The 27,195-nt window shown below is 46.0% G+C and overlaps 2 protein-coding genes across 3 annotated transcripts in view; both read right to left on the bottom strand.

Annotated features, from left to right (window-relative positions):
- Positions 1-2,562, bottom strand: part of LOC115194298 (rho guanine nucleotide exchange factor 15) — a 16,229-nt gene extending 13,667 nt beyond the window's left edge. Inside the window, exon 1 of one of the 2 annotated variants that reach the window (XM_029753916.1) lies at positions 2,247-2,562. The gene's annotated coding sequence lies outside the window, so the exon portion shown is untranslated. Of the gene's footprint in view, positions 1-1,040; positions 1,113-2,246 lie in introns of those variants that run through there. The other variant, XM_029753917.1, reaches the window with a different exon arrangement.
- Positions 2,563-11,639: 9,077 nt separating this feature from the next.
- The window catches only part of LOC115194300 (neuralized-like protein 4), a 37,685-nt gene continuing 22,129 nt past the window's right edge, over positions 11,640-27,195 (bottom strand). The window contains exons 10-30 of the mRNA XM_029753918.1: positions 26,806-26,987; positions 23,504-23,589; positions 23,123-23,285; positions 22,703-22,910; positions 22,469-22,545; positions 22,268-22,346; positions 21,890-22,059; positions 21,433-21,561; positions 21,191-21,336; positions 20,773-20,991; positions 20,422-20,520; positions 20,017-20,160; positions 18,948-19,118; positions 18,639-18,797; positions 17,797-17,976; positions 15,656-15,749; positions 15,445-15,552; positions 15,177-15,321; positions 14,750-14,862; positions 14,325-14,511; positions 11,640-14,134 (exon numbers count right to left, since the gene is read on the bottom strand). Coding sequence (XP_029609778.1) covers positions 13,930-14,134; positions 14,325-14,511; positions 14,750-14,862; positions 15,177-15,321; positions 15,445-15,552; positions 15,656-15,749; positions 17,797-17,976; positions 18,639-18,797; positions 18,948-19,118; positions 20,017-20,160; positions 20,422-20,520; positions 20,773-20,991; positions 21,191-21,336; positions 21,433-21,561; positions 21,890-22,059; positions 22,268-22,346; positions 22,469-22,545; positions 22,703-22,910; positions 23,123-23,285; positions 23,504-23,589; positions 26,806-26,987 — 3,064 coding nt within the window. The 3' untranslated portion in view covers positions 11,640-13,929. The remainder of the gene's footprint in view (positions 14,135-14,324; positions 14,512-14,749; positions 14,863-15,176; positions 15,322-15,444; positions 15,553-15,655; positions 15,750-17,796; positions 17,977-18,638; positions 18,798-18,947; positions 19,119-20,016; positions 20,161-20,421; positions 20,521-20,772; positions 20,992-21,190; positions 21,337-21,432; positions 21,562-21,889; positions 22,060-22,267; positions 22,347-22,468; positions 22,546-22,702; positions 22,911-23,122; positions 23,286-23,503; positions 23,590-26,805; positions 26,988-27,195) is intronic.

The raw sequence follows: 27,195 nt of genomic DNA on the forward strand, positions 1-27,195 counted from the left end.
CTACACCTACCGCACCCATAGGATAGAGCAATAACTATCACTCTGAGAAATCAGCTGAGGAATGATGATAAAGATATAGGACAGCTTGGCATTATAAAATGCGAAAGGAGGCAACATTGTCACGATTGTGGGGATTTGTATATCTTGCTTTCCTTGGTGGCAGGTAGCCTAGCTGTTAAGAGCGCTGGGCCAGTACTGAAAGGTTGCTGGTTTGAATCCCTGAGCCAGCATGGTGGAACAATCTGCTGTTCTGCCCTTGAGCAAGGCAGTTACCCCCAAGAACAGCTGCTCCCTGGGTGCTGATGATGTCAATTAAGACAGGCCCCTGCACCTCTCTGATTCAGAGGGGAAAATGCAGAAGAGACATTTTGGTTAAATGCATTCAGGTGTACAACTGACTAGATATCCACTGGCCTGTAGGCCTACTTGTTGTTCCCAATTTCAGCAGTTTCAGGACTGGCCCAGACATGCAGTTATTATCCTCTGTGTGTGTGTGTGTGTGTGTGTGTGTGTGTGTGTGTGTGTGTGTGTGTGTGTGTGTGTGTGTGTGTGTGTGTGTGTGTGTGTGTGTGTGTGTGTGTGTGTGTGTGTGTGTGTGTGTGTGTGTGTGTGTGTGCGTGTGCGTGCGTGCGTGCGTGCGAATACCGAGAGAGAGCAACCCAGCAAATTCAGTGAGTGACACACCCCTAGGTATTAATAGTTGATGACCACACCTCATATACATATAGTATACTAATACTTTGTCTACAGCCTAAACTGCAAATATGAGTTACAGTATTTCAACAGTTTTATCTTGCAAGTATGCCACCTTGAACTATAATAATTTTACGGTTTTCTCTGACAACAGAGGTTACATAAGTAGGTTTAACGATAGGCAACTCAACAATAAAATCTCCTTAATCCCGGAGTCCATTCACCCATCGAAATCATGATCTGTTACTTGGTGACTAATAAGTATTTTTTAAACCTCCCGCTTTGGGCTGGATGTGTTAATGTGTAGTTCATACATGTATAATCTATGAGCAGAATTACTGTCTTACCTCAATTAGCCACGAAATCCCTAGTTTGAAAGCAACTGTTTTTCTACATGTTCCTCCATGTGAGCCTGCCTCCTAGCAATTTGAGTTCAACCAATGAGGTTCAGCCCCTCGCCATATGAGTGACAGCAAGCAAGATGCACATTTAATTTTTTATTTAACTAGGCAAGTGAGTTTCTTATTTACAATGACGGCCTACACCAGCCAAACCCGGACGATGCTGGGCCAATTGTGCGCCGCCCTATGGGACTCCCAATCACGGCCGGTTGTGATACAGCCTGGATTCAAACCAGGGTGCCTGTAGTGATTCTTCTAGCACTGAGATGCAGTGTCTTAGACCGCTGCGCCACTTGGGAGCCATGATGCATCCACAACAAAGTGAGAGAGAGTAATGACTTGGTGCACGTCAGCATATGTGTGACACAGTAGGCAATTTTCGGGGACCACTTTTAGCTTGTGAGCACTACTTTAAGAACTACTGGCTAAAAAGTATACAAAAGTACTGGAGAATCTCTTTAATGAGCAACATTAAAGTAACAGAGAGAGAGAGAGAGAGAGAGAGAGAGAGACAGAGAGCAGGTGAGAAAGGTAAAGAGAGGCAGAGAAAGGGAGAGCAAGTGAAAGAGGGATAGAGAGAGAGGGCAAGAGGGAGAGGGGAAATGGGAAAAGATTGGAAACAGGGACATTTCTGTACTGTTTTGGAATGGATCATGTGGTCATGTGCTTTGGCCAGTAAAATCACATTACAGTTCCATGCATCAATGCACTCTGAACCTAGCTCGACCACAAGTAGCCAGTTACAGTAAGAACCCCTTTGTTGCAGTGAGACATGATTTGTGACATTCACTACATTCATACAAAACAGCAGACGGGATTTATACCACCGTTTTAGTTTCCTACATTCTATAAAAAGGGAAAACGATGATGTCATGAACAAGTGATGAATTTCACTGAGAGGTCATTCAAAATTAGACACCAAAACTGCAAAGCCTCGGTTTGTATCCAGCATATACTTCCGATGAGTTAGCCACAGATGTTGCAATATTAAACCGAAAGAGAGGTTAGGTTAGTCACCATAGCAATGACTTATCATCAGCCTATGTAGTAAAGCTTCTCTTTAAGGAGGTTATTGCTTTGCTCTCTGTAACTTCAGAAATGAGATCACTTGAGAATTGAGATCATACATTTGTAAAGATTCCAATGGCTCACCTGTATGCATGGTTGGGAGTCCATTCCAGTCAGTTTGAGGAATTAATCCAGTTGTCCATCATTTTGTATAATGAGGCTGTAATGATATTGCTGCACTATCTGCACAAATATGCAAATACGCTGCTCAAATTACTGCACCATCCTCTATAAAGACATCAAATCCATTCAGGAAATATCTATATCGGCAACTACAACATCCTGAATCCTAAGATTTTATTGCAGAGGGTGTTCTGTCTTTAACAGTTTCAACAGTGCTGTATCCTCAGTGTTTGTCTCCGACTTAGTCTTTCTGTTGAAGCTTTTTGTCAAAACAGCACCGACTAGTCAGACAGGTTTGTGACGTGGTGTGGTCGTTTTACGTGTATGAACAATCACTCAGCCTTGTACAAAAGAATGGGGGTAAATCCATTTGAATTGAATAACTTTTTGACAGAATCCCTTTTTGAATTTAAACAAGACTTTACGTACCTGTTTGGAAGAAGTGGTCAGAAAGTGACTTTTTGGAACCGAATGCCAAAACACCGCCATCGGTTGACACACAACATGCTCTTGAATACAGGGTGGCGTTTAAATCATAGAAATAGAATTCATAGAATGGACCTATCCCTTCAGACCACTGCAATTGAAATGTTAACTTCAAAATACTACCACAAAGATGACTGCCAGTCCACCCACCGTCGAATGTCAAATTAAATGGCAATGTCTATTCTATTATCTACATCTCTATGATTTCAATAGGTTTCCTATGGAGGGTTGACATCTCAACTGTTTATCTTTTCCAGTGATGAAGACATGGATGTCTCATGGTATGATGGGGTACGCAAAATGGTTCAACTTTGAGCACCTTTATCTCTTGACAGTCTTGGCCTTCAGGTCCAAAAAGTTACTTTCTGAGCACTTCTACAATGGGCAAATATGTATGGAAGGTTTCATTCAAATCAAAATGGTTGCTGTCAAAAAGTGATTGAATTCAAATGGATTTACCCAATGTATAGGCGGTGCTGCTGCTTCCGGTCTCTTGAGAGAGGAAGAAGTGGAGGAAGAAGATGATTTTAGAGGGAAATGCTTACGACATGATGATAGCAGAAATGTCCGACATAGCTACTGCATGACCTGACATATTTGGAGTCTTTCAGTTTGACAGATTCTATAAACTTCTTACACGGTGCTGCTGCTTCCGTTCCCGTCCGGCTGCCACCAGTCCATCATCTAACACTCATCTCTTCCTTCATGTCTGTAACGCCCTGGCCATAGAGAGGGGTTTTTTGTTGTTTATTTTGGTTAGGCCAGGGTGTTACATTGGGTGGGCGTTCTATGTTCTTTTTCTAGGTTTTTTGTATTTCTTTGTTTTGGGCCGTGTGTGACTCCCAGTCAGGCACAGCTGAAGTTCATTGTTGTTGATTGGGAGTCACACATAAGGAGCAGGTTTTTCCTTTGGGTTTGGTGGGGGATTGTTTTCTGTCTCGTTCATTTTGACCAGACAGGACTGTTAGCTTTCGTTGCTGTTTGATGTTTTGTTATTAGTGGTTCATTTTATTAAATATTTATAATGAATCCACAACCTCCGCTGCATCTTGGTTTTCTTGCGACGACAGCCGTTACAGAATCCCCCACCAAGAAACGGACCAAGCAGCGGAGGAAGGAGAAGAGCTATCGGGACTCATGGACGTTGAAAGAAATGGAGAGAAGCTATCTGGAGTCGTGGACTTGGGAGGAAATCCTGGAGGGTAAAGGACCATGGGCTCAGGCTGGGGATTATCGCCGCCCGCAGTGGGAGATCGAGGCGGCGAGAGCTGAGAGGCGCTGGTACGAAGAGAGGGAGCGCAACGGACACGGGAGACAGCCCCCCCAAAAAAATGTTGGGGGGCACACGGGGAGATTGGCGGAGTCAGGCGGTAGACCTGAGCCAACTCCCCGTGCTTACAGGAGGCAGCGCAGTACTGGTCAGGCACCGTGTTATGCGGTAAAGCGCACAATGTCCCCAGTACGCGTTGATAGCAAGTGCCATGCGAGAGCAGGCATCGAGCCAGGACGGGTTGTGCCAGCTCAGCGCGTCTGGTCTCCAGTGTGCCTCCTCGGTCCAGGTTATCCTGCGCTGGCGTTGCGCACTGGGTCTCCAGGGCGCTGGGAGGGTCCAGTTCGCCCAATGCCTGCTCTCCGCCCGTGCCGGGCCAAAGTGGGCATTCAGCCTGGAGTAAGCATGTCGAGCATCCGTACCAGAACTCCAGTGCTCCCCCACAGCCCAGTTTATCCTGTGCCTCCTCCTCGGACCAGGCCTCCAGTGGGTCTCCCCATCCTGGTCCGTCCTGTGCCTCCTCCTAGGTCCAGGCCTCCAGTGGGTCTCCCCATCCTGGTCCGTCCTGTGCCTCCTCCCAGGACTAGGCCTCCAGAGTGGCCCGCTTGTCAGGAGCTGCCAGAGTGGCCCGCTTGTCAGGAGCTGCCAGAGTGGCCCGCTTGTCAGGAGCTGCCAGAGTGGCCCGCTTGTCAGGAGCTGCCAGAGTGGCCCGCTTGTCAGGAGCTGCCAGAGTGGCCCGCTTGTCAGGAGCTGCCAGAGTGGCCCGTCTGTCAGGAGCTGCCAGAGTGGCCCGCCTGTCAGGAGCTGCCAGAGTGGCCCGTCTGTCAGGAGCTGCCAGAGTGGCCCGCCTGTCAGGAGCTGCCAGAGTGGCCCGCCTGTCAGGAGCTGCCAGAGTGGCCCGCCTGTCCGGAGCTGCCAGAGTGGCCCGCCTGTCCGGAGTTGCCAGAGTGGCCCGCCTGTCCGGAGCTGCCAGAGTGGCCCGCCTGTCCGGAGCTGCCAGAGTGGCCCGCCTGTCCGGAGCTGCCAGAGTGGCCCGCCTGTCCGGATCTGCCAGAGTGGCCCGCCTGTCCGGATCTGCCAGAGTGGCCCGCCTGTCCGGATCTGCCAGAGTGGCCCGCCTGTCCGGATCTGCCAGAGTGGCCCGCCTGTCCGGATCTGCCAGAGTGGCCCGCCTGTCCGGATCTGCCATCGCCGCCCGCCAGCCGGGCGCAGCCAGGGTCGTCCACCAGCCGGGTGCAGCCATCGCCGCCCGCCAGCCGGGTGCAGCCATCGCCGCCCGCCAGCCGGGCGCAGCCATCGCCGCCCGCCAGCCGGGCGCAGCCAGGGTCATCCGCCAGTCAGGCGTAGCAAGGGTCACCTGCCAGCCGGGCACAGCCATCGCCGCCCGCCAGCCGGGCGCAGCAAGGGACACCTGCCAGCCGGGCGCAGCCATCGCCGCCCGCCAGCCGGGCACAGCCAGGGTTGTCCGCCAGCCGGGCGCAGCCATCGCCGCCCGCCAGCCGGGCACAGCCAGGGTCGTCCGCCAGCCGGGCGAAGTCAGGGTCGCCCACCAGACCTTCGGCGCGGCCAGGTGCGCAACCTAAGAGGGTGACGCCAAGGGTGGGGCAGAGGCCACGTCCCGCACCTGAGCCGCCGCCGTAAGAAGGCCCACCCGGACCCTCCCCTTCAGTGTCAGGTTTTGCGGCCGGAGTCCGCACCTTGGGGGGGGGGTACTGTAACGCCCTGGCCATAGAGGGGTTTTTTGTTCTTTATTTTGGTTAGGCCAGGGTGTTACATTGGGTGGGCGTTCTATGTTATTTTTCTAGGTTTTTTGTATTTCTTTGTTTTGGGCCGTGTGTGACTCCCAGTCAGGCACAGCTGAAGTTCGTTGTTGTTGATTGGGAGTCACACATAAGGAGCAGGTTTTTCCTTTGGGTTTGGTGGGGGATTGTTTTCTGTCTCGTTCGTTTTGACCAGACAGGACTGTTAGCTTTCGTTGCTGTTTGATGTTTTGTTATTAGTGGTTCATTTTATAAAATATTTATAATGAATCCACAACCTCCGCTGCATCTTGGTTTTCTTGCGACGACAGCCGTTACAATGTCTTCCTTCCTTCTTTCTCCTATACAAGTTTTGTGGGTACAGTCAGCACTGTAGTTGTTGACTGAGTACCCTCTGACGATCTCTAGGGCCGGGACAATACCAGTATTGCGATACTCGTTAGTATCGTGGCAAGAAAACACAACAGGAACCGGATTTAAGTTATTTGTTGGAAACAAGCATCATTACCTTGTCATCTAGTCACATTTATTAATTTTCCAAGCTATAGCACAAAACATTTTACATACATCAGGTTTTTAAAGGACCAAAGAGTTTGGTCTGCTTCGTGTTTTCATTTTTGACATGGGAAAAATATTGTGATACTGGTATGGTCACAGACCTAACCATCTCATTATATGCTTGGTTAAACGTCACTTATGATTATTTCTGCCTGAACGATTGCCTGAGGCACACTGTCACACTTGAGACCTTTAGCACATAACACCGACTTAGACTTGTTGATGACTTTCAACTTGATGTGCTAGACAGTGTGTGTGAATTCTGGTTCCAGCTTTAGCCTCAGGTTCTGATTAACAATGGAAGTAGGGGTAGCTGCTTGTTGCTAGTGAACATACACAAATAACTGATAGACAACACAGTATTCATTATGGCTCCTTAAATGTACACCCCTCTGCCTGTCTGTGACTAACCATCATCATGGATAACCATTGTCCGCCCTTGCTTTCTGACCTGTTTCAGTCAATAGCAGCCTTCTCCGTGTTTCAGGCAGACAGGCTGCAGGCTATCAGGTCTAGGTCAGTAGGCCAGTCTTTCACTCTGTCAAAACATACAGCCATTGTATCTCTCTATCAATCCTAAAGAGCCCCAATGTGCACTGACCCACTCAGTTTTTTTTTTTTTTTTTTTGCATTGTGTTATACATCTAGTATGGGGCGGCAGGTAGCTTAGCGGTTAAGCGCGTTGGGCCAGTAACCGAAAGGTTGCTGGTTTGAATCCCGAGCCGACTATGTGAAAAATCTGCCAATGTGCCCTTGAGCAAGGCACTTAACCCTAATCGCTCTGGATAAGAGTGTCTATTTAAATGTATGACAGTCCACCTGGTGAGGACAATGAGCACACAGATGAGCTTCCCTAAGATGGTTTCTGACAGTTTGTGCAGAAATTCTTCGGTTTTGCAAACCCACAGTTTCATCAGCTGTCCGGGTGGCTCGTCTCAGACGATCCCGCAGGTGAAGAACTGGATGCAGAGGTCCTGGGCTGGCGTGGTTACACATGGTCTGCGTTTGCGAGGCCGGTTGAATGTACTGCCAAAATCTCTAAAACAACGTTGGAGGCGGCTTATGGCAGAGAAATCAACATTAAATTATTTGGCAACAGCTCTGGTGGACATTACTGCAGTCAGCATGCCAATTGCAAGCTCCCTCAAAACTTGAGATATCTATGGCATTGTGTTGTGTGACAAAACTACCTTTTATTGTCCCCAGCACAAGGTGCACCTGCGTATCGATCATGCTTTTTAATCAACTTCTTGATATGCTACACCTGTCAGGTGGATGGATTATCGTGGCAAAGGGGAAATACTCACTAACAGGGATGTTAACCAATTTTTTCTCAAATTTTGAGAGAAATAAGCTTTTTGTGCATATGGAATATTACTGGGAGCTTTTATTTCAGCTCATGAAACATGGGACCAACACTTTACATGTTGTGTTTACATTTCTGTTCAGTATATATACTGTATATTTTATGAATGGAAAGAAAATGGGGGGGGGGGGGGCGAGAGGGCGCTGGTTTGGGTCCCTGGTTCGACTGAGTGGATATGTCCTTGTGCCCTTGGGCGTGGTGCTTGACCCTGGTAGTTCCCTTGGGTCGCTCTGTATGGGTGTCTGCTAGATGACTGAATGTAATGTAAATTTGAGTGGCTTCACTGCAGGTAGATTGTATGTTTTAAAAATCAATTAATAATACATATCTTTATGGATTTTGGATTGTTTTGTGTGACTGTCTTTTTTTCTGCTTCGAGTTTGCTCTAATATTTATATTTGCCTCTCTCTACTTCTCTCACTCCCTCTGCGTGTGTGGGGGAGAGGGGGGGCAGCCGAAATAGCTAACCACTGTATGAACCTACAAAACAGCAGGAGGTAGTCAGTCAGTCATAGAACATCAACACTGATTAATTTCTTTCCGTGTGTGTGTGTGTGTGTGTGTGTGTGTGTGTGTGTGTGTGTGTGTGTGTGTGTGTGTGTGTGTGTGTGTGTGTGTGTGTGTGTGTGTGTGTGTGTGTGTGTGTGTGTGTGTGTGTGTGTGTGTGTGTGTGTGTGTGTGTGTGTGTGCGCGCGCGCGCACCTGTTTGTAACCTTCCTGCCTGGGGGTGTTGTGGTTGATGCTGGTGTGTATGGATTTGTGTCTGTCTGTCTGTTTCAGTCAATTTGTGTTTGTGTTGGACGATGGGAGTGAGTGATGACTAGATGCATGGAAGACCATAGAGAGAACCATAGAGGGGGAAACCAAGAGGAATACGGTGTGCTGGAGAGGACTCATAGTGTTGGTGATACAGAGAGACAGGCAGAGATAATGTGGTGAGAAATTTGATTCTAGTGAAAGAGGAAGACAACAGGATGGGAATGCTCATGTTATTTTACTGCACAATTCTCACTCTAATTTTCCCTCTCCATCCTCCCAAATCAGTGGAAACTGCAGTGGGGAGGACGGCTCAAAATATTGGCCGGAACGGAGCACAGGTCTACGCCAAGGAGATTGGAGGAGAAGGAGGAAGTGGGAGGGGAGAAATGATTGGTTGAGGAGTAGTTGTTTTGTTTGCTGAATAGTTTTCTGTCTGTTACAGGCCTGTATGCATATTTGGGGGTGCTGAGATTTTGTTTCCCCCGCGCTACAGACGGCAATATCGGCCCGCTAATACAGGACTAGTAAAGGCCGAGGACACTACTTTTGAGAGGAACAATTTTTTTTCTCTAATTTCTCTTTTTTTCCAGGGGTCCTGCAGCACAACTAGCACCCCTACTTCCCTCTGCTAAGCCTGTATATGACATGTGACTGACTGACTCAGTTTTACTAGTTGTCCTGTTTTATTCAACAAGTCAAGTAGTTTTATTTATTTCACCTTTATTTAACCAGGTAGGCTAGTTGAGAACATGTTCTCATTTGCAACTGCGACCTGGCCAAGATAAAGCAAAGCAGTTCGACACATACAACAACACAGAGTTACACATGGAATAAACAAACATACAATCATTAATACAGTACAAAAATCTATATACAGCGTGTGCAAATGAGGTAGGATAAGAGAAGTAAGGCAATAAATAGGCCATGGTGGCAAAGTAGTTACAATATAGCAATTAAACACTGGAATGGTAGGATGTGCAGAAGATGAATGTGCAAGTTGAGATACTGGGGTGCAAAGGAGCAAGATAAATAAATACAGTATGGGGATGAGGTAGATTGGATGGGCTATTAACAGATGAGTTATGTACAGGTGCAGTGATCTGTGAGCTGCTCTGACAGCTGGTGCTTAAAGCTAGTGAGGGAGGTGAGAGGTAAGGCTATTTCATAAATGACATCGCCGAAGTTGAGGATCGGTAGGATGGTCAGTTTTACGAGGGTATGTTTGGCAGCATGAGTGAAGGATGCTTTGTTGCGAAATAGGAAGCCGATTCTAGATTTAATTTTGGATTTGAGATGCTTAATGTGAGTCTGGAAGGAGAGTTTACAGTCTAACCAGACACCTAGGTATTTGTAGTTGTCCACATATTCTAAGTCAGAACCGTCCAGAGTAGTGATGCTGGACGGGCAGGCAGGTGTGGGCAGCAATCGGTTAATCAACCTTGTGTGCGCACGCGCGAGATATATATAGATATCTATACACACACACCCACACACAGGGTGTTTGCGCATGTGTCTGATCCTAATTGCCCCTCTGTCTGCAGGAGAAGAGTATGATGGTGGGGAGGTGACAGCTCCGGCCTGGCTCCATCATCAGCAAGAAGAGACAGAACATCAGAACCATCACCCAGCAGTTACCCAGGGTGAAAAATAGGGAGATGGGGTTGAAAGGAAGGAGTGGATCAGAAAGAGATTAATAATTTAATCTACATGCAATACCCAATAATGATAAGGCAAAAACAATGACATTTTTGCAAATTTACAAAAAATAAACAGAAATACCTTATTTACATAAATTATTCAGACCCTTTGCTATGAGACTCAAAAGTGAGCTCAGGTGCATCCTGTTTCCATTGATCATCTTTGAGATGTTTCTACAACTTGGAGTCCACCTGTGGTAAATTCAATTGATTGGACATGATTTGGAAAGGTCCCAGTTGACAGTGCAAGGACTCTCAGACCATGAGAAACAAGATTCTCTGTTTTTATGAAACCAAGATTGAACTCTTTGTCCTGAATACCAAGCGTCACATCTGGAGGAAACCTGGCACCATCCCTACGGTGAAGCAAGGTGGTGGCAGCATTATGCTGTGGGGTCGGTTTTCAGCGGCAGGGACTGGGAGACTAGTCAGGATCGTGGAAAAGATGAACGGCGCAACGTAGAGATCCTTGACGAAAACCTGCTCCACAGCGCTCAGGATCTCAGACTGGGGCGAAGGTTCACCTTCCAACAGGACAACGACCCAAAGTACACACGCAGGAGTGGCTCCGGGACAAGCCTCTGAATGTCCCTGAGTGGCCCAGCCAGAGCCCGGACTTGAACCTAATCGAACATCTCTGGAGAGACCTGAAAATAGCTGTGCAGCGAAGCTCCCTATCCAACCTGAAAGAGTTTGAGAGGATCTGCAAAAAAGAACAGGAGAAACTCCCCAAATACAGGTGTGCCAAGCTTGTAGCGTCATACCCAAGAAGACTCGGGGCTGTAATCGCTGCTAAAGGTGCTTCAACAAAGTATTGAGTAAAGGGTCTGAATACTATGTAAATATTTACGTTTTTATTTTTTTTACATTTTCAAAAATGTCTAAAAACCTGTTTTTGCTTTGTCATTATGGGGTAGTGTGTAGATTGATGAGGGAAAAAAAACATCAATTTTAGAATAAGGCTGTAATGTAGCAAAATATGGAAAAGGCAAGGGGTAGGAATACTTTCCGAGGGCTCTGTATATTGACTGATGTGGGTGGGTGTGTTTTTCATGCAGTGTTCACGTGCAAGTCGGAACTGGGAAACTCAGAAATGTCCGACTTGCTAACTGGCTGTAGTTCTACACGTGCCATGTGTTTAACCAGTTAGCAAGTCGGAAATTACAGTTTCCTTTAGTTCTGACCTAGGTTCCGACTAGCACTTGAACGAGTCATAAAAAAACATCCTGCAAATCAAAGTGAGACGTCAGTTTTTTGGAAAAGCTGAAAGAACACTATTGGCAGTAAGGAATCAGTCCTATAAATATTTTTTTTAAAAGGTGTGATTGAGGAAATATGCAACACTGCAATGACATCTCAGTGACTGGAGAAATAAATTATACTACCCCAATTATTTTTTTAAAGGAACCAAGAGAAAAGCCTTAAAAGGACAAACACATGAAGCCAATCCAGAGTCATAATGTGCATACTGTCTATTGGTTTATTCAGTTGTTTTTTTTTTTACAAATCAAGAAGATGATTTAATGTTATGTAACAGCCTGTACAATGCAACATACAGAAAAAAAAAGAATACAAATTCATTCTCGTAAAAAGCAGCACTGGGCTTTTAAACAACCCCATATATTTTTCACATTTTGATTGAACATTGCAAGTACATTTTTTCAAACCCCACCTTTTTTTGCAATAAGTTAGTTTACACAGTTTTGTGTGAGGAAAGTCGACAACCTTGAATCTTGACTCAATACCACTGTTTTCCTCACCTTTTTTGTCAAAACAATGACTTGGCAAGGTGGCGGGGTTATTTATGCATGTAGTGATGTATGTAATACGTAAGTGTCTCAGATTATTTTGTTGCCAAACAAAACAGAATGGTTAAAAGATATGCTTTGAAGAGCTGTCCACATACAAAATGAATATTTTAATCAGGAATTAATGAACCCCTGTGTTAATCTATGTAATGTATTATGTAAAATAAAGGGAGTTTGTTTTAACGTGAAGCAGACAGGTAGAACGTAAACAGACTACAAAAAACAAAACGACAAAAACCCTAATGAATCACATTCGCAATGTAAACTCCAGCATCAGGGCCTGCATTTCGTAAAAAGACTCCATTTACCAAGAGTCTTTGCATGAACACGCCAAGGTGAAGCCACACCCATATGATGTGATTGGCTCTGAACATTCCTCCCTGGTAAACGATGACAGAATGGATGAATCAGAGGGGAAGACTTGAACGTAACCAGTGTAAACAATGATGTGAGAAAAAGGGCATGTTCAGCAGTGCACAACGTTGTGGAAAGTTCAGATAGAAATACCTTTAGAACAAACATGCCTCTGGTATAAAATCCTGTCAACTCCATTTATGACATTTCTATCTGTGACGATCCACAACGTTTTCCTCCTGAACTAGCTACAGAAAATGAGAGAATGAGGAGAGATATCGTTCGATCACTAGTTGAAATGGAATCGGGCCTGGGCCTTTATGCATCAAAGTCATGTTCAGTAGGGCACACCGTAAGAATGACTTTTTGCAACAGAACTTTTTTCTCATTGGACAAGCTCCGGTAGAACCTCCCCATCTTCAAAACGTTTTCTCCCTGCTGAACACGCCCCTGGTATTCCCTCTACAAAGCATGTGTAGAATCCCTCTAATCTCCGGTGAAGTGAATATGACACGGGGTAAAAGCAGTGATAGGGAAGAATTCGGAAACGAAGCTTAACGGCCAGACTGGCCGGTTGAAAAAAACATTTAAACATTTCTCTCCCACTAGTTCTGACGGTGGTGTTAGTGTCCGATCTCTACAGTCCTTCATGGCTTCCTCTCCTCATCCGCACTGATATGAATGAACCGGAACTGAAAGGGTGAAAGTAAATGTCCATTAGGCAACAGCCACCTGATCGTTTTCACCTATCCTTTGTTTTCAGATCAGTGCAGTTAGTGTTACACCTGTAAACATTTTGCGCCAGTTTTTGAGTTGCTCCCTCAACAGGTGCTCTCAGGTCCTTCAGTTCACGGTTCTTTCCCAGTCTTTTTTCCTTGTTTGATCTAATGCTCTTTTCTACCATTTTTTTCTGACCTGCGGTTAAGTCTTTCGCTTAAAAAAAAATCCAATAGTCAGTGACCGTGATGCGGTCGCCGTTGCGAGGTGGTTCAACAAACGGTCCAAGTCTTGGAATGCAACAGGACCGGTTCGGGTTGTGCACTCAGCCTTTTCACAGGAGAACTGAGGAGAACCATCCCTCCGTACTTAAGAGGAGAGTGATCAGTCTGGGGTAAAGGGGTTGATAAAAAACAAGCTAGAGGGAGGGAACAGAGACCGGGAAGACAAAACTGCGCTAAAATAAAAATGGCTGTGACAAAAAACAAGTGTTGTATTATGACGGATAAAAAATTTAAAATACATGTTAAAATTAAAAAATAAAATCGCCCACGAAGTGTCCAAAACAAAGTGCAGGCAGTGTCTGTCTGGTTGTCCTTCTCTGAATCCACCCTAGTCCCTCCCTGTTAAAAGTATCAGAGAACCATTTTTTTTTTTTAATAAACAAAACTTTGTCCAAAACAAACAAAACAATGCTGAATTGTCAATCAACAAGCCACCCAGCAACAGGAGGGAAATTCCAAAGAGTCCCAAAGTCTGGAATTTGGTTGATGGAGAAGTAGTAGTTTTGGAGGCACCGCTGGGATAGAGTAGCTTCCCTTTCTCCCTCTCTCTCTCTCCATCCATCAATCTCTTCATTACTCCCGCTATCATTCCACCCGGATGAGCAGGCCGTAGAGGAGGGTGCCCCCCTGATCCTTGGTGACCCACTCGATCTCTGTGTTGCTGAAGCGGGGATCCAGGGGTTCGCTGGCTCCCAGGGTCTGGGGCCCCTCCTTATAGGAGCCCGGCCGGACACACACCTGGAAACCCACCTGGGCCTGGTGACAGCGGTGAGAACGGGGGTCCCGGAATCTGGAGGGATAGAGTGAAAGGGCCGAGTGAGGAGATCAGGAGTCATGGGAAGAAGAATGAAAGCCAAGACAGTGAAAGAACAAGACAGTAATCATTTGAATAACAGCAAAAAGCAGAAAAAGAGAAGAGGATGAGAGATAAAACAGAGAAAGACAGGGTAGAAAACAGTGGTAGTGAGTGACACACGTACTGCACTTTGGGGGCGAACATCTCCAGGCCGGAGTAGCGCATGGTGGGGGACAGCTGAACCCGGGGCACCTCCCGGTCCCGGTCTCGTTCCCTGTCAGGGAGGCTGTTGCTGCTGTTCTCCTCTGGCTCACTGTAGCCGTTAGGACCCTCCGTCTTCACCGGAGACACAGAGAAGATGGACGACGTCCCTGAAACACCAAGACAACACGATTTAGTTCATTTACAACACCCTCAACATTCTTTAATCATGAGTGGAAATGGTTCTGGAAATCGACCACGTTTTTCAAAAGGCTAGAAATGCGGTTATTGCTTTCGGAGAGAAACAACAGTTTGAGGTGATATGCTCATCAAAATAAGCAACCTGTGGTCAATTCACAATCGTTTGTTGGTCCAAAAGTGGATAAGGAAATAAATGTTGTGCCGTACCAGAGAGCAGCTGGGCATGGTCCAGTGTGCGTCTGAGGGCCCCTACGCTGGTGCCGGCGTAGGCTATGTGCCACTTCTTAAACGAATTGGACACCTCACAGTGGGGCTTGATCCTGCAGGCAGGAGAACACACACACCAAGATTATAGATAACCCCTCTACCTGAGTCCTATGACATTGTTCAAAGACAGTTTTCAAAGCTTTACTGTATACTATTTTTACTTTCATTCTCCCCTTCTCTCGCCAAGAATAAGTAATTAAGTCATTTGTTAATTGAACTGGATAAAACTAATTCAGGCTGATTAATTGGACTTGAAGAGCACCGTCACTGATGTTAAGAGTGATTGGTTGAACATAGTTCACACCACAGTGTGATTGGATGAAGACAGTTTTTGAAGACCACTGATTGGCTGTCTGTAACCTCTGACCTCAGAGCGAAGCGGCACCAGCCAAAGGGCAGGGCGTAGTCTCGGGGGGGCTCCCCTCTCTTGTAGTAGGACTCGTCCCCCCGCAGCTTGTGGCACGACTCACAGTAACACAGGTTATACTTGGCATCCTCGTTGAAGTAACCATCTGAGAGAGATGATAGGGGGAAGGGGCAGAGAGAGGGAGAGAAAATCTAAATATGGAGAAGTCATGATTAAGTCAGAGAGAGAGAGCAGCACACAATGACAGTAGTGCGTGTGTGTTCCTCACCTGGCAGTGTCAGCAGGTCCTTGAAACGCGAGCACAGGGCCTGGTACTCACAGGTCTTGTTGGGGTTGACCTCTGAATGGGGCGTCCAGCACACACTCTCTTTGATCCCTGGAGGTCAGATGTCAAAGGTTAGCACTGGTTCAGCCCAGAGCCACAGATTTAAAAGGGTCTGTATAGAGTTGCCAATGTCGTCACGCTCTCCTCCTCTCACCATCAACCATGTCCGCCTTCTCCATGTCGCCCTGGCAATGCGCCTCGCCGCTCTCCCCTCCCACGGTCGACACGTTGTTGGTCACTATGGTAACCTGCCACGACAACGACATCAGAGGGTGTCACTGAATTCTCTCGGCCCCTGGTGCCACACAGATGATGTAGTCCCAGGCCAGGCAACAGATTATTAAACCGGTCTGGTGGGAGGTCTGGGATTACGCAGTTAAACACCTACCCAGGACGGAGCGTCTAAATGAGATTGGGATTATGACTGTTACACTGTGTAACTTTAGCCAGATGGAGGTATTTCAGGATTAAAGGTCATAGAGCAAAAGACTAGCAGATTAGCATTTCTAGCTACTGATCTAAAAGTGGCCCTGAGTAGGACTGAGTCCCAAATCAAACTTTGTCACATGCGCCGAATACTACAATTGTAGACCTTACAGTGAAATGCTTACTTACAAGCCCTTAACCAACAGTGCAGTTCAAGAAGAGTTAAGAAAATATTTACCAAATAAACTAAAGTAAAAAATAAATAATAAAAAGTTAGACAATAACGAGGCTATATATGGGGGTACCGGTATCGAGGGTACAGGTTAGAGGTCATTTGTACATGTTGGTAGGGGTGAAGTGACTATGCATAGATAATAAACAGCGAGTAGCAGAAGGTACAAAGCAAATGGAGGTGGGCTCAATGTAATGGTCCAGTGGCCATTTGATTAATTGTTCAGCAGTGTTATGGCTTGGGGGTAGAAGCTGTTAAGGAGCCTTTTGGTCCTAGACTCGGCGCTCCGGTACCGCTTGCCGGTAGCAGAGAAAACAGTCTATGACTTGGGTGACTGGAGTCCCTGGCAATTTTATGGGCTTTCCTCTGACACTGCCTATTAGAGTTGAAGTCGGAGGTTTACATACACCTTAGCCAAATACATTTAAACTCAGTTTTTCACAATTCCTGACATTTAATCCTAGTAAAAATTGTCTTAGGATCACCACTTTATTTTAAGAATGTGAAATGTCAGAATAATAGTAGAGAGAATGATTTATTTCAGCTTTTATTTCTTTCATCACATTCCCAGTGGGTCAGAAGTTTACATACACTCAATTAGTATTTGGTAGTATTGCCTTTAAATTGTTTAACTTGGGTCAAACGTTTAGGGTAGCCTTCCACAAGCTTCCCACAATAAGTTGGGTGAATTTTGGCCCATTCCTCCTGACAGAGCTGGTGTAACTGAGTCAGGTTTGTAGGCCTCCTTGCTCGCACACGCTTCTTCAGTTCTGCCCACACATTTTCTATAGAATTGAGGTCAGGGCTTTGTGATGGCCACTCCAATACCTTGATTTTGTTGTCCTTAAGCCATTTTGCCACAACTTTGGAAGTATGCTTTGAGTCATTGTCCATTTGGAAGACCCATAGCTTTAACTTCCTGACTGATGTCTTGATGTTGCTTCAATATATCCACATCATTTTCCTGCCTCATGATGCCATCTATTTTGTGAAGTGCACCAGTTCCTGAAATAAATCACTTCCTCTACTGTTATTCTGACATTTCACATTCTTAAAATAAAGTGGTGATCCTAACTAACCTAAGACAGGGAATATTTACTAGGATTAAATGTCAGGAATTGTGAAAAACTGAGTTTAAATGTATTTGGCTGAGGTGTATGTAAACTTCCGACTTCAAATGTAGGTCCTGGATGGCAGGAAGCTTGGCCCCAGTCATGTACTGGTCCGTACGCACTACCCTCTGTAGCGCCTTACGGTCAGATGCCGAGCAGTTGCCATACCAGGCGGTGATGCAACCGGACAGGATCCAAAATGTTACCCTATTCCCTATATAGTGTGCTACCAGAGCCCAATACTGCACTACTTTTGACCAGGCTCTGGTAGCACACAATATAGGGAATAGGGTGCTATTTTGGATGCAGACCATGACTACCAGTCTGTTTGTGTAGAAGTAGAGAGCCCAGGCCGGATTTACAGTAGGCTCAGAGGTCTACCTGGACGGTGGGCCGGTTTTCCACTGACTTCTCATCATTAAATCATGTCAACAGCTTTCTTTTTCCAGGTAGACGTTTCTTAACTTCCTCAACCTCTAAAATGATTCTGACGGTTTGGAATGGGAGTGGGGGGTCGAGACGTACCTGTTCACACTGTCCGTATAGGTCTACGAGGGGGTAGCATGGCATAGGGATATCCTGGGCTGCTACTCCCTGGTCCATACCGTTCACATAAAGGTGCAGACAGCTGTTCCCATCCACCAGCAGACCCAGGACTGTACCCTCCGGACATGTGTCCAGGTTAGGACCATAGTTCTCAGAGATCTGATGGGGAGGAGTGGAGCGGGGGATGAAGACGGGGAGAGAAGGGAGGTGAAGTGACGGAGGAAAAGAGAGAAGAGGGAGAGATCTCCATTAAGCTTTGTGTGGCGTTTGTCTTGCTATCTGTACCTTGAGAGTGTGCGTGTACCTTGAGTGCGTGCGCAGTGTTCCCCTAGAATTTAATTCAGTAGCTGTGGCAGAGATAGCGGAGGGGACCTTCTCACAGTCGTACAACAAAACTTAAGGTGACTTTTTTTTCAACTCAAATGCATGAAAATTAAAAATGTTCTCCTTCTTTGAAACTCAAGGACAGTTGAATTGTATCTCTGGATCTCAATAACATCACCAGCTACTTCTATATTAACCGCAAAAATTATTTCACTGGCGGAAGGTTCCTGTATCTTAACAGGGTTGGTTACACTTCCAGGATTACAAGCTCGTTAGCTAGTTACCTTGGAGGTTTCTCGGATGATCTGATGAGAATCTGAGGAAGATATGTAACTTGTTGTACCTTGTCACTCTGATCTTTAAAGCTCACCTTGGCAGAATGATTTAAAAAAATATATTTTTGTATTTGCAGTGGCGGCAATGACTTAGCAGCAGCGGTGTGCCGCTGCGAAATGAACATAGGGGAAAACACTGACGTGTGTGTGTGTGCGCAGTACCTTCAGTGAGTTGTGGAAGACAGAGTCTCTCTGCAGCAGCCACACAGAGCGTTTCAGACAGCACGCAGTGGAGGGAAAGTTGAGGCGGTCTGGGGAGTGGCCTATCACCCCTAGCGACAGGGACGACGTCCACGACGCGTTCAGGCGGTCGATCTGAAACTATGGCAACATTGATAGTCGAAATGTCATTCACAAACTATGGCGACAGAATGCAGTATAAAATATTGTGTCCCTATACAACAATTAAACACCACTAGGCAATCAAATCCTGACACACACACCCTTAACCCCACCAGTCACACACAGTACCTGGAACAGTTGTTGTCGGGGCAGGGGTTGTGCTGTGACTAGGAGGCCCTGGTTGTAGCTGGAGACACGGGCCGCCGTCAGGTTCTGATGGGACAGCTGGATGTTCTTCCCGTGGTTCTCCAGGAAGGCCATGACTGTGTTGGGCACCAGGGCCGGCTCACCACCCTCAACCTGGTGGATGGAGAGAGGAGATAGAGAGGGGGAGGAGAGAGATGGAGAGTGAGATGGAGAGATGAAACAAACTGTATTTTTTACTGCTGTTGCCTTAGATCAATTCACACATATACACTGAGTGTACAAAACATTAGGAACACCTGCTCTTTCCATGACACAGACTGACCAGGTGAATCCAGGTGAAAGCTGTGATCCCTTATTGATGTCACCTGTTAAATCCACTTCAATCAGTGTAGATGAAGGGGAGGAGACAGGGTAAAGAAGGATTTTTAAGCCTTGAGACAATTGTGAAATGGATTGTGCATGGTGCAATTCAGAGCGTGAATGGGCAAGATAAAAGAGTTAAGTGCCTTTGAACAGGCTATGGTAGTAGGTGCCAGTCGCACTGGTTTCTGTTAAGAACTGTAACGCTGTTGAGTTTCACGCTCAAGAGTTTCCCGTGTCTATCAAGAACGGTCCACCACCGAAAGGACATCCAGCCAACTTAACAACTGTGGAAAGAATTGGAGTTAACATAGGCCATCATCCCTGTGGAACGCTTTCGACACCTTGTAGAGTCCATGCCCCGACGAATTGAGGCTGTTCTGAGGGCAAAAGGGGGTGCAACTCAATATTAGGAAGGTGTTCCTAATGTTTTGTACACAGTGTATTTAACCACCTACGGAGCAATTTCAGGTTTCCTACTGTACTTTGAGATGCTTGCATGACAAAAGCGGAGAAATAAAACATTCCACACATTTTCTTACTTTAGACACAAAGTCTAACATTGTCGTTGTCAAGCTATAATCACTAAAGATCCAGGCGAAAGCATATCATCCACCGGTCCCCTCCTTCCCTCACCTTTCTCCTATCCCCCTTCTCCCTCTATCCCTCCATCCCCACACCCGTGTCTCACCGGTGTGCGGTCCTCCTCTCCTTCGCTGCAGCTGTCTGAGGAGAGGGAGGGGGCCTTGACGCTCCCTGCGTCCTCCAGCACCGACGAACTGACGATGGACACCGCCGTCACACGACCATACAGGTCCAACACTGCATATACGTTCTATAGGTAGGGGAGAGAGGTGGGGTGGTAGTAAAACAAGGAAAATTGGGACATTTCACCGGTCCCAAGGAAATAGGCTATTTTAGGCTTAGGTTTACAAATTAGGGTAAGGAGTTAGGGCTAGGGGTTAAAGTAAATAGGATTTTGAATGGGAATACATTTTTTGGTCCCCACAAGGATAGGAAAACAATTGCGCGTGTGAATTGAACAAGTATGACGTGTGTATGAGAGAACTGTTGTACGTTCATGAAGTGCGTGTACCTTGGCTACAGCGGTGGCAGCTGGTCCCATGTCCTCTCCGTCGATAAGGACGTGCATGGTGTCATCGCTGCATCTCTTCACCCCGACGCGGTTACCCACCTAGACACACACACACACACACACATAATAAAGAATCCAACTCAGGCACCAAATGTAGTACCTACTTATCTTTTCATCACAATCCTTCTATCCATTCCATCTGCACTAATGTTTATAGTCTCCATCTTTCAATCCCAACCAGATGTTCCCTCCCACTCCTTCTTTCATTGTATCTCTCTGTGCAACAAATGACAAAATAAGTACAGAGTATTGATTCAACAGAGCTTTGGAATCCAACGCCCTGTCTCTCACCATCAGTCTGTCCAGGGAGGCACCGTAGTTCTGTCTCTGCAGGAGCCCGTTGCGTCTGACCTCTGACCCGGCTAGCAGCCAGGTGACCTTGGACCGGAGCTGTGTGAGGGAGGGAGACAGGCCTGACATGGGGCAGGAGGGCAGCTCTGGAGGGGCTAGGGTTGTCAGACCCATGTGGAGGGAACCAGACCACTGGTCATCCACCTCGTCTATCTTCACCTGGGTGGGTGGAGGGGACAATAATACAACGTCAATAATGAATGTTAATACGTGCATGATATATATATATATATATATATATATATATATATATATATATATATATATATATATATATATATGAGACAACAGATGAATCAAGTGTTATGAAAATTGAGCAGTCTGATTGCTTCTGTATAGATAACAGAGCACTACTCACCTCAAACAGTTCGTCTGTTTTGAGTTCCTTGGCGCTGAAGACGATGGCGTGTGCGTATCCTCCCACCCTGACGGCCTGGCAGCCATCTCCCAGCAGAACCACGTTCTTACCGTGCTTACCGTGCAGCCGGTGGGCCACGCCTGCCACTACGCACGGAAGGAGGAGAGATGTGAGCCTGTCTGTCGTTCAACAACTTATTTAGATTCATAGCCTGAGAGAAAAATGACACACGCGGTCAGTACCTGGGGAGTGTACGGGGAAACTCTTCTCTGTGATGTTGCTGGTACACAGACTGTTATCCTGAGGGCCAGAGGAACTGGTGATGGACACCTGGACACACTGACCATACAAGTCTATCACCGCATACACCTCTGATGACAGGAGGGAGGGAGGGAGAGAGAGGAAAGAGGGGTTGTCCAAGTTCACCATATATTTGGAAAGTGTAGACGCTTGACAAAGAGATCTCAGTGAGACTAGTCTTGATAAATACAAGTTGAAATATTAAACAAAATAGCATTGAGATTTGAGCTGTTAGGTGGATTTATTCAGAGACACTTCTACCATCTAGCTACAAGGTGCATAGTACACACCCATCAGCTACAATTGAAAATCAGTTCATGAGCCTTTAGTCCCCGACCCCTCGCCCATGTATGGGGTCGTAATAACAGGTTTATGATCACTGGTTCCATTCACCTTTACCTGGCGGCAGCCCGGTGCAGGCCACTCCCTGGTCCACCCCGTTGATGTAGTAGTGAAGGTCGCCGGTGGCCGAGCGCATCATGCCGATCCTACTGCCCGTGGTCAGAGTGTCCAGGTCACAGCCGTAGTTGTTACGCATAGTGTTGCCGTCCTGCATGATGGCCGTGCCACTGGGGGGGTGAGAGGGAGTTCAAATGAAACTTGGTTTATTTCATAGAGGAAGGTATTCCCTTAGAAGCTTCTTAGTGAGATCCACTGTAGCAGATGGATACAACAGTAGGATTCGATAACAGTAGACAGATTAGATTCAATGTTTCAAAATCATTCATTTAGAATGGTCAAGCACTGAAACAGACACAAAACAGACCCCCCCCTTACCTAAGCATCCAGGTATCGTAGTCTATATCCGTCATGGTGTTGGGAAACTCCAGCTCTTCTGGCCTGATAGCAGTCACACCTGGACAGAACACACACACACATGGACAAACATGTATCACTCCACTGCAGTGTGTGTGGATAGGGCTGTGTGAGAAGGTCGAGAGGGGTAAAATAAAAACGCCTTACCTGCCATTATCTTACCTGCTTCTATTGACCCCGACCAACGGTCCACCATCTTCTGAATGACTATCTCAAAGAGCTCTCCGTCTCGAAGGCACCTGACAACGGACAACACACAGTCAGGACACGCACAAACACATGTGTGTGTGGACCTTCTGACCTGTTGGAGATGACGCGCGCGAGTGTGTGTGTGTGTGTGTGTGTGTGTGTGTGTGTGTGTGTGTGTGTGTGTGTGTGTGTGGGCGTCACACTGACCTATTAGAGATGACGATGGCGTCGTTGAACTCGGATCGACAGTTCTGTCTGAGGGCGGTGCGCCCCCCGTTGGTAATTACCGCGTTAGTGCCGTGCAGCTGGTGGAAGCGCAGGTCGTTGGCACTGTTGCCCCCGGCGACCGAGCATGGGCTGCTGGGCGACATGACGGTGGGGCCCTCCGAGCTGTCCTCAGGGAGAGGGGGGAGGTCTGCTAGAGAGGGGAGAAACGGTTGAGGATGGTTGTTGAGGCAAAGCTAGTTGGATGAGGATATTCACATACCATCTACAGATACATTCCATGTCTTCAGTATACAACGTGGTTCCAAAACCTTTCTGATCTGACGCACTAGAAACTTCTGGAATCGTCTTAGGAACCTATTTCAACCCTCCTCCATCCCCCCCCCCCCCTCGCTCGCTCACCCACGTCGTCCATGATGGTGGCCTGTGCGGCCTGGCCGTAGAGGTCCACCACAGCGTAGACGCTGGGTGGGACGTTCCACGCCGCCGGGCCCTGTGCCACCCCGTTCACAAAGAAGTGGAGGCTCCCGTCCTCCTTACGCACCACGCCCACTGTGTCCCCCGCCTGGAAAAAGAGACAGAGACAGTGGTCAGAGAGAAAGAGATGAAGCACACAGCAACAGGTGATAAGTGTGAGAAGTACGATAGCATGTAAGTGTTGATAGTGACTGAGAAGGAGTGAAAGACAGAGCAGGAACGGTACAGAGCGAGAGGGTGGGAAATAGGCAGGGGGGGTAGAGTTGAATATTTTAAGGACGACTGTAAAGTATGTCTCCCACTCACTTTGAGTCGGTCCAGGTTGTGTCCGTACTCGTCCAGTATGGTGGTTCCGTTGTGCATCACCCCATTTCCTGTCATCATCCAAGTGCCTGGGACACAAAACCAGAACATCAGTCAACCTACAGCAAAACTTCAGTCAACCTGCAGTACAAGTCAAAAGTTTTGACACACCTACTCATTACAATGTTTGTCTTTATTTTTTACTATTTTCTACATTGTAGAATAATCATTACAATGATATAACACATATGGAATCATGTAGAAATCAACAACAAAAAGTGTTAAACAAATCCAATTACATTCTGTATTTGAGATTCTTCAAAGTAGCCACACTTTGCCTTGACAGCTTTGCACACTCTTGGCATTCTCTGGAATAAATTTCAATTAACAGGTGTGACTTGTTAAAAAGTGAATTTGTGGAATTTCTTTACTTCTTAATGCGTTTGAGCTAATCAGTTGTGGTATACAGAAGATACCCCTATTTGGTAAAATACCAAGTCCATATTATGGCAAGAACAGCTCAAATAAGCAAGGAGACAGTCCATCATTACTTTAAGACATGATGGTCAGTCAATACGGAAAATGTCAAGAACTTCGAACGTTTCTTCAAGTGCAGTCTCATGAGGACTGCCACAGGAAAGAAAGACCCAGAGTTACCTCTGCGGCAGAGGATAAGTTCATTAGATTTATCAGTCTTGGAAATTGCAGCCAAATAAATGCCTAACAGAGTTCAAGTAACAGACATCTCAACATCAACTGTTCAGAGGAGACTGCGTGGTTAAGGCCTTCATGGTCGAATTGCTGAAAATAAACCACTACTAAAGGACACCAATAAGAGACTTGCTTGGGCCAAGAAACACGAGCAATGGACATTAGACCTGTGGAAATCTGTCCTTTGGTCTAATGAGTCCAAATTTGAGATTTTTGGTTCCAACCGCTGTGTCTTTGTGAGATGCAAAGTAGGTGAACAGGTGATCTCCCCATGTGTCATTCCCACCGTGAAGCATGGAGGTGGTGTGACGGTGCTTTGCTGGTGACACCGTCAGTGATTTATTTAGAATTCAAGGCACACTTAACCTTTCTTGGGTAGGGGGCAGTATTTTGACGTCCGGATGAAGAAGGTGCCCAGAGTAAACTGCCTGCTACTCAGTCCCAGAAGCTAAGATATGCATATTATTAGTATATTTAGATAGAAAACACTCTGATGTTTCTACAACTGTTAGAATGATGTCTGTGAGTATAACAGAACTCATATGGCAGGCAAAAACCTGAGAAAAAATCCAACCAGGAAGTGGGAAATCTGAGGTTTGTAGTTTTTCAAGTGATTCCCTATCCAATATGTCTGTGGGGTCATTTTGCACTTCCTAAGGCTTCCACTAGATGTCAACAGTCTTAAGAACGTTGTTTCATGCTTCTACTGTGAATGGGGAGAGAATAAGAGCCATTGGAATCAGATGACTGAGAAAATGACATGAGCTCAATCGCGCATACTCACGTGAGAGTTAGCTGTGTTCCTTTTCATTTCTGAAGACAAAAGGAATCGTCCGGTTGGAATATTATGGAAGATTTATGATAAAAACATCCTAAATATTGATTATTTTCATCGTTTGACATGTTTCTACGAAGTGTAATAACTTTTTTGACTTTGTCTCAACTCACTGCGCGAGCACAGTGGATTTGGATTACTCGACTGAACGTGCGAACAAAATGGAGGTATTTGGACATAAAGGATGGACTTTATCGAACAAAACTAACATTTATTCTGGAACTGGGAGTGCATTCCGATGAAGATCATCAAAGGTAAGTGAATATTTATAATGTAATTTTTGTCATTTCTGTTGACTCCAAAATAGCGGGTATCTGCATGGCTTGTTTTGATATCTGAGCCCTGTACTCAGATTATTGCAAAGTTTGCTTTCGCCGTAAAGCTTTTTTGAAATCTGACACACTTCTCCTTAATGCAACCGCTGTATCTATAATTCTTTGAATAACAGTTGAATATTTTATCAACGTTTATGATGAGTATTTCTGTAAATTGATGTGCTCATTCACCGGAAGTTTTGGGAGGCAAAACATTTCTGAACATTACACGCCAATGTAAAATGGGGTTTTTGGATATAAATATGAACTTTATCGAGCAAAACATACATGTATTGTGTAACATGAAGTCCTATGAGTGCCATCTGATGAAGATCATCAAAGGTTAGTGATTAATTTTAGCTGTATTTCTGGTTTTTGTGACGCCTCTCCTTGCTTGGAAAATGGCTGTGTGGTTTTTCTTGTCTAGGCGGTGTCCTAACATAATCTAATGTTATGCTTTCCCCGTAAAGCCTTTCTGAAATCGGACAATGTGGTTGGATTAACGAGAAGTGTATCTTTAAAATGGGATATAATAGTTGTATGTTTGAGAAATTTGAATTATGAGATTTTTGTTGTTTTGAATTTGCCGCCCTGCTATTTCACTGGCTGTTAAATAGTGTGTCCCACATACCCCAGAGAGGTTAACCAGCACAGCTACCACAGCATTCTGCAGCAATACACCATCCCATCTGGTTTGTGCTTAGTGGGATTATCATTTGTTTTTCAACAGGACAATGACCCAAAACACACCTCCAGGCTGCGTAAGGGCCATTTGACCAAGAAGGAGTGATGGAGTGCTGCATCAGATGACCTGGCCTCCACAATCCCCCAACCTCAACCAAATTGAGATGGTTTGGGATTAGTTGGGCCGCAGAGTGAAGAAAAAGCAGCCAACAAGTGCCCAGCATATGTGGGAACTCCTTCAAGACTGTTGGAAAAGCATTCCAGGTGAAGCTGGTTGACAGAATGCCAAGAGTGTGCAAAGCATCAAGGCAAAGGGTGGCTTCTTTGAAGAATCTAAAATATTTTGATTTGGTTTAACACTTTTTTGGTTACTACATGATTCCATATGTGTTATTTCATAGTTTAGATGTCTTCCCTATTATTCTACAATTTAGAAAATAGTAAAAATAAACCCTTGAACGACTGTACAAACAACACATCAGTCAACTTACAACGTAACCAGTACATCAGTCAAACTACAACAAAATCATCAAATCAGTCAATCCACAGCCCTTTCCAAACATTGTTTGAGTATGGAAAATTTGATTAATCAAGCCCCCATCCTCTAATCCTGGGAGGATTAGAAGGGTCTGAGGTGGAAACTCAACCTAGCCTAAAAGAAGGCTAGTTGGGCCTACTAGTGTATTGCTTTCAGATCTACAAGTAACCCTGCTAGGGGGGCAGGGGTAAGAGGTTGGTATTACCTGATTGGTTGGTATTACCTGAGCGCAGGTTGGTCATGGTGGAGGGCAGCTGCAGGTAGGCGGGGTTGTGCGTGGTCACGCCAATCTCGATGGAGCCCGCCCACTTGTCCACCATCTTGTCGATGCGCACCTGGAACACCTCGTTGGAGCGCAGCGGGCGGCCGCTCAAGACCACGCCGTGATTGAAGTCGTCCGTAGCACTGCCAGAGGAAAAATACACACAATAAAATGTATCTATAATATACTGTACATTATAAACTGGGTGGTTCAAGCCCTGAATGCTGATTGGCTGAAAGCAGTGGTATATCAGACCGTATGCCATGGGTATGACAAAAAATATATTTTTGCGTCTCTAATTATGTTGGTAACCAGTTTATAATAGCAATAAGGCTCCTCAGGGTTTTGTGG

The sequence above is a fragment of the Salmo trutta genome, chromosome 5 (genome assembly GCF_901001165.1).
Source record: "Salmo trutta chromosome 5, fSalTru1.1, whole genome shotgun sequence".
NCBI lineage: Eukaryota > Metazoa > Chordata > Actinopteri > Salmoniformes > Salmonidae > Salmo > Salmo trutta.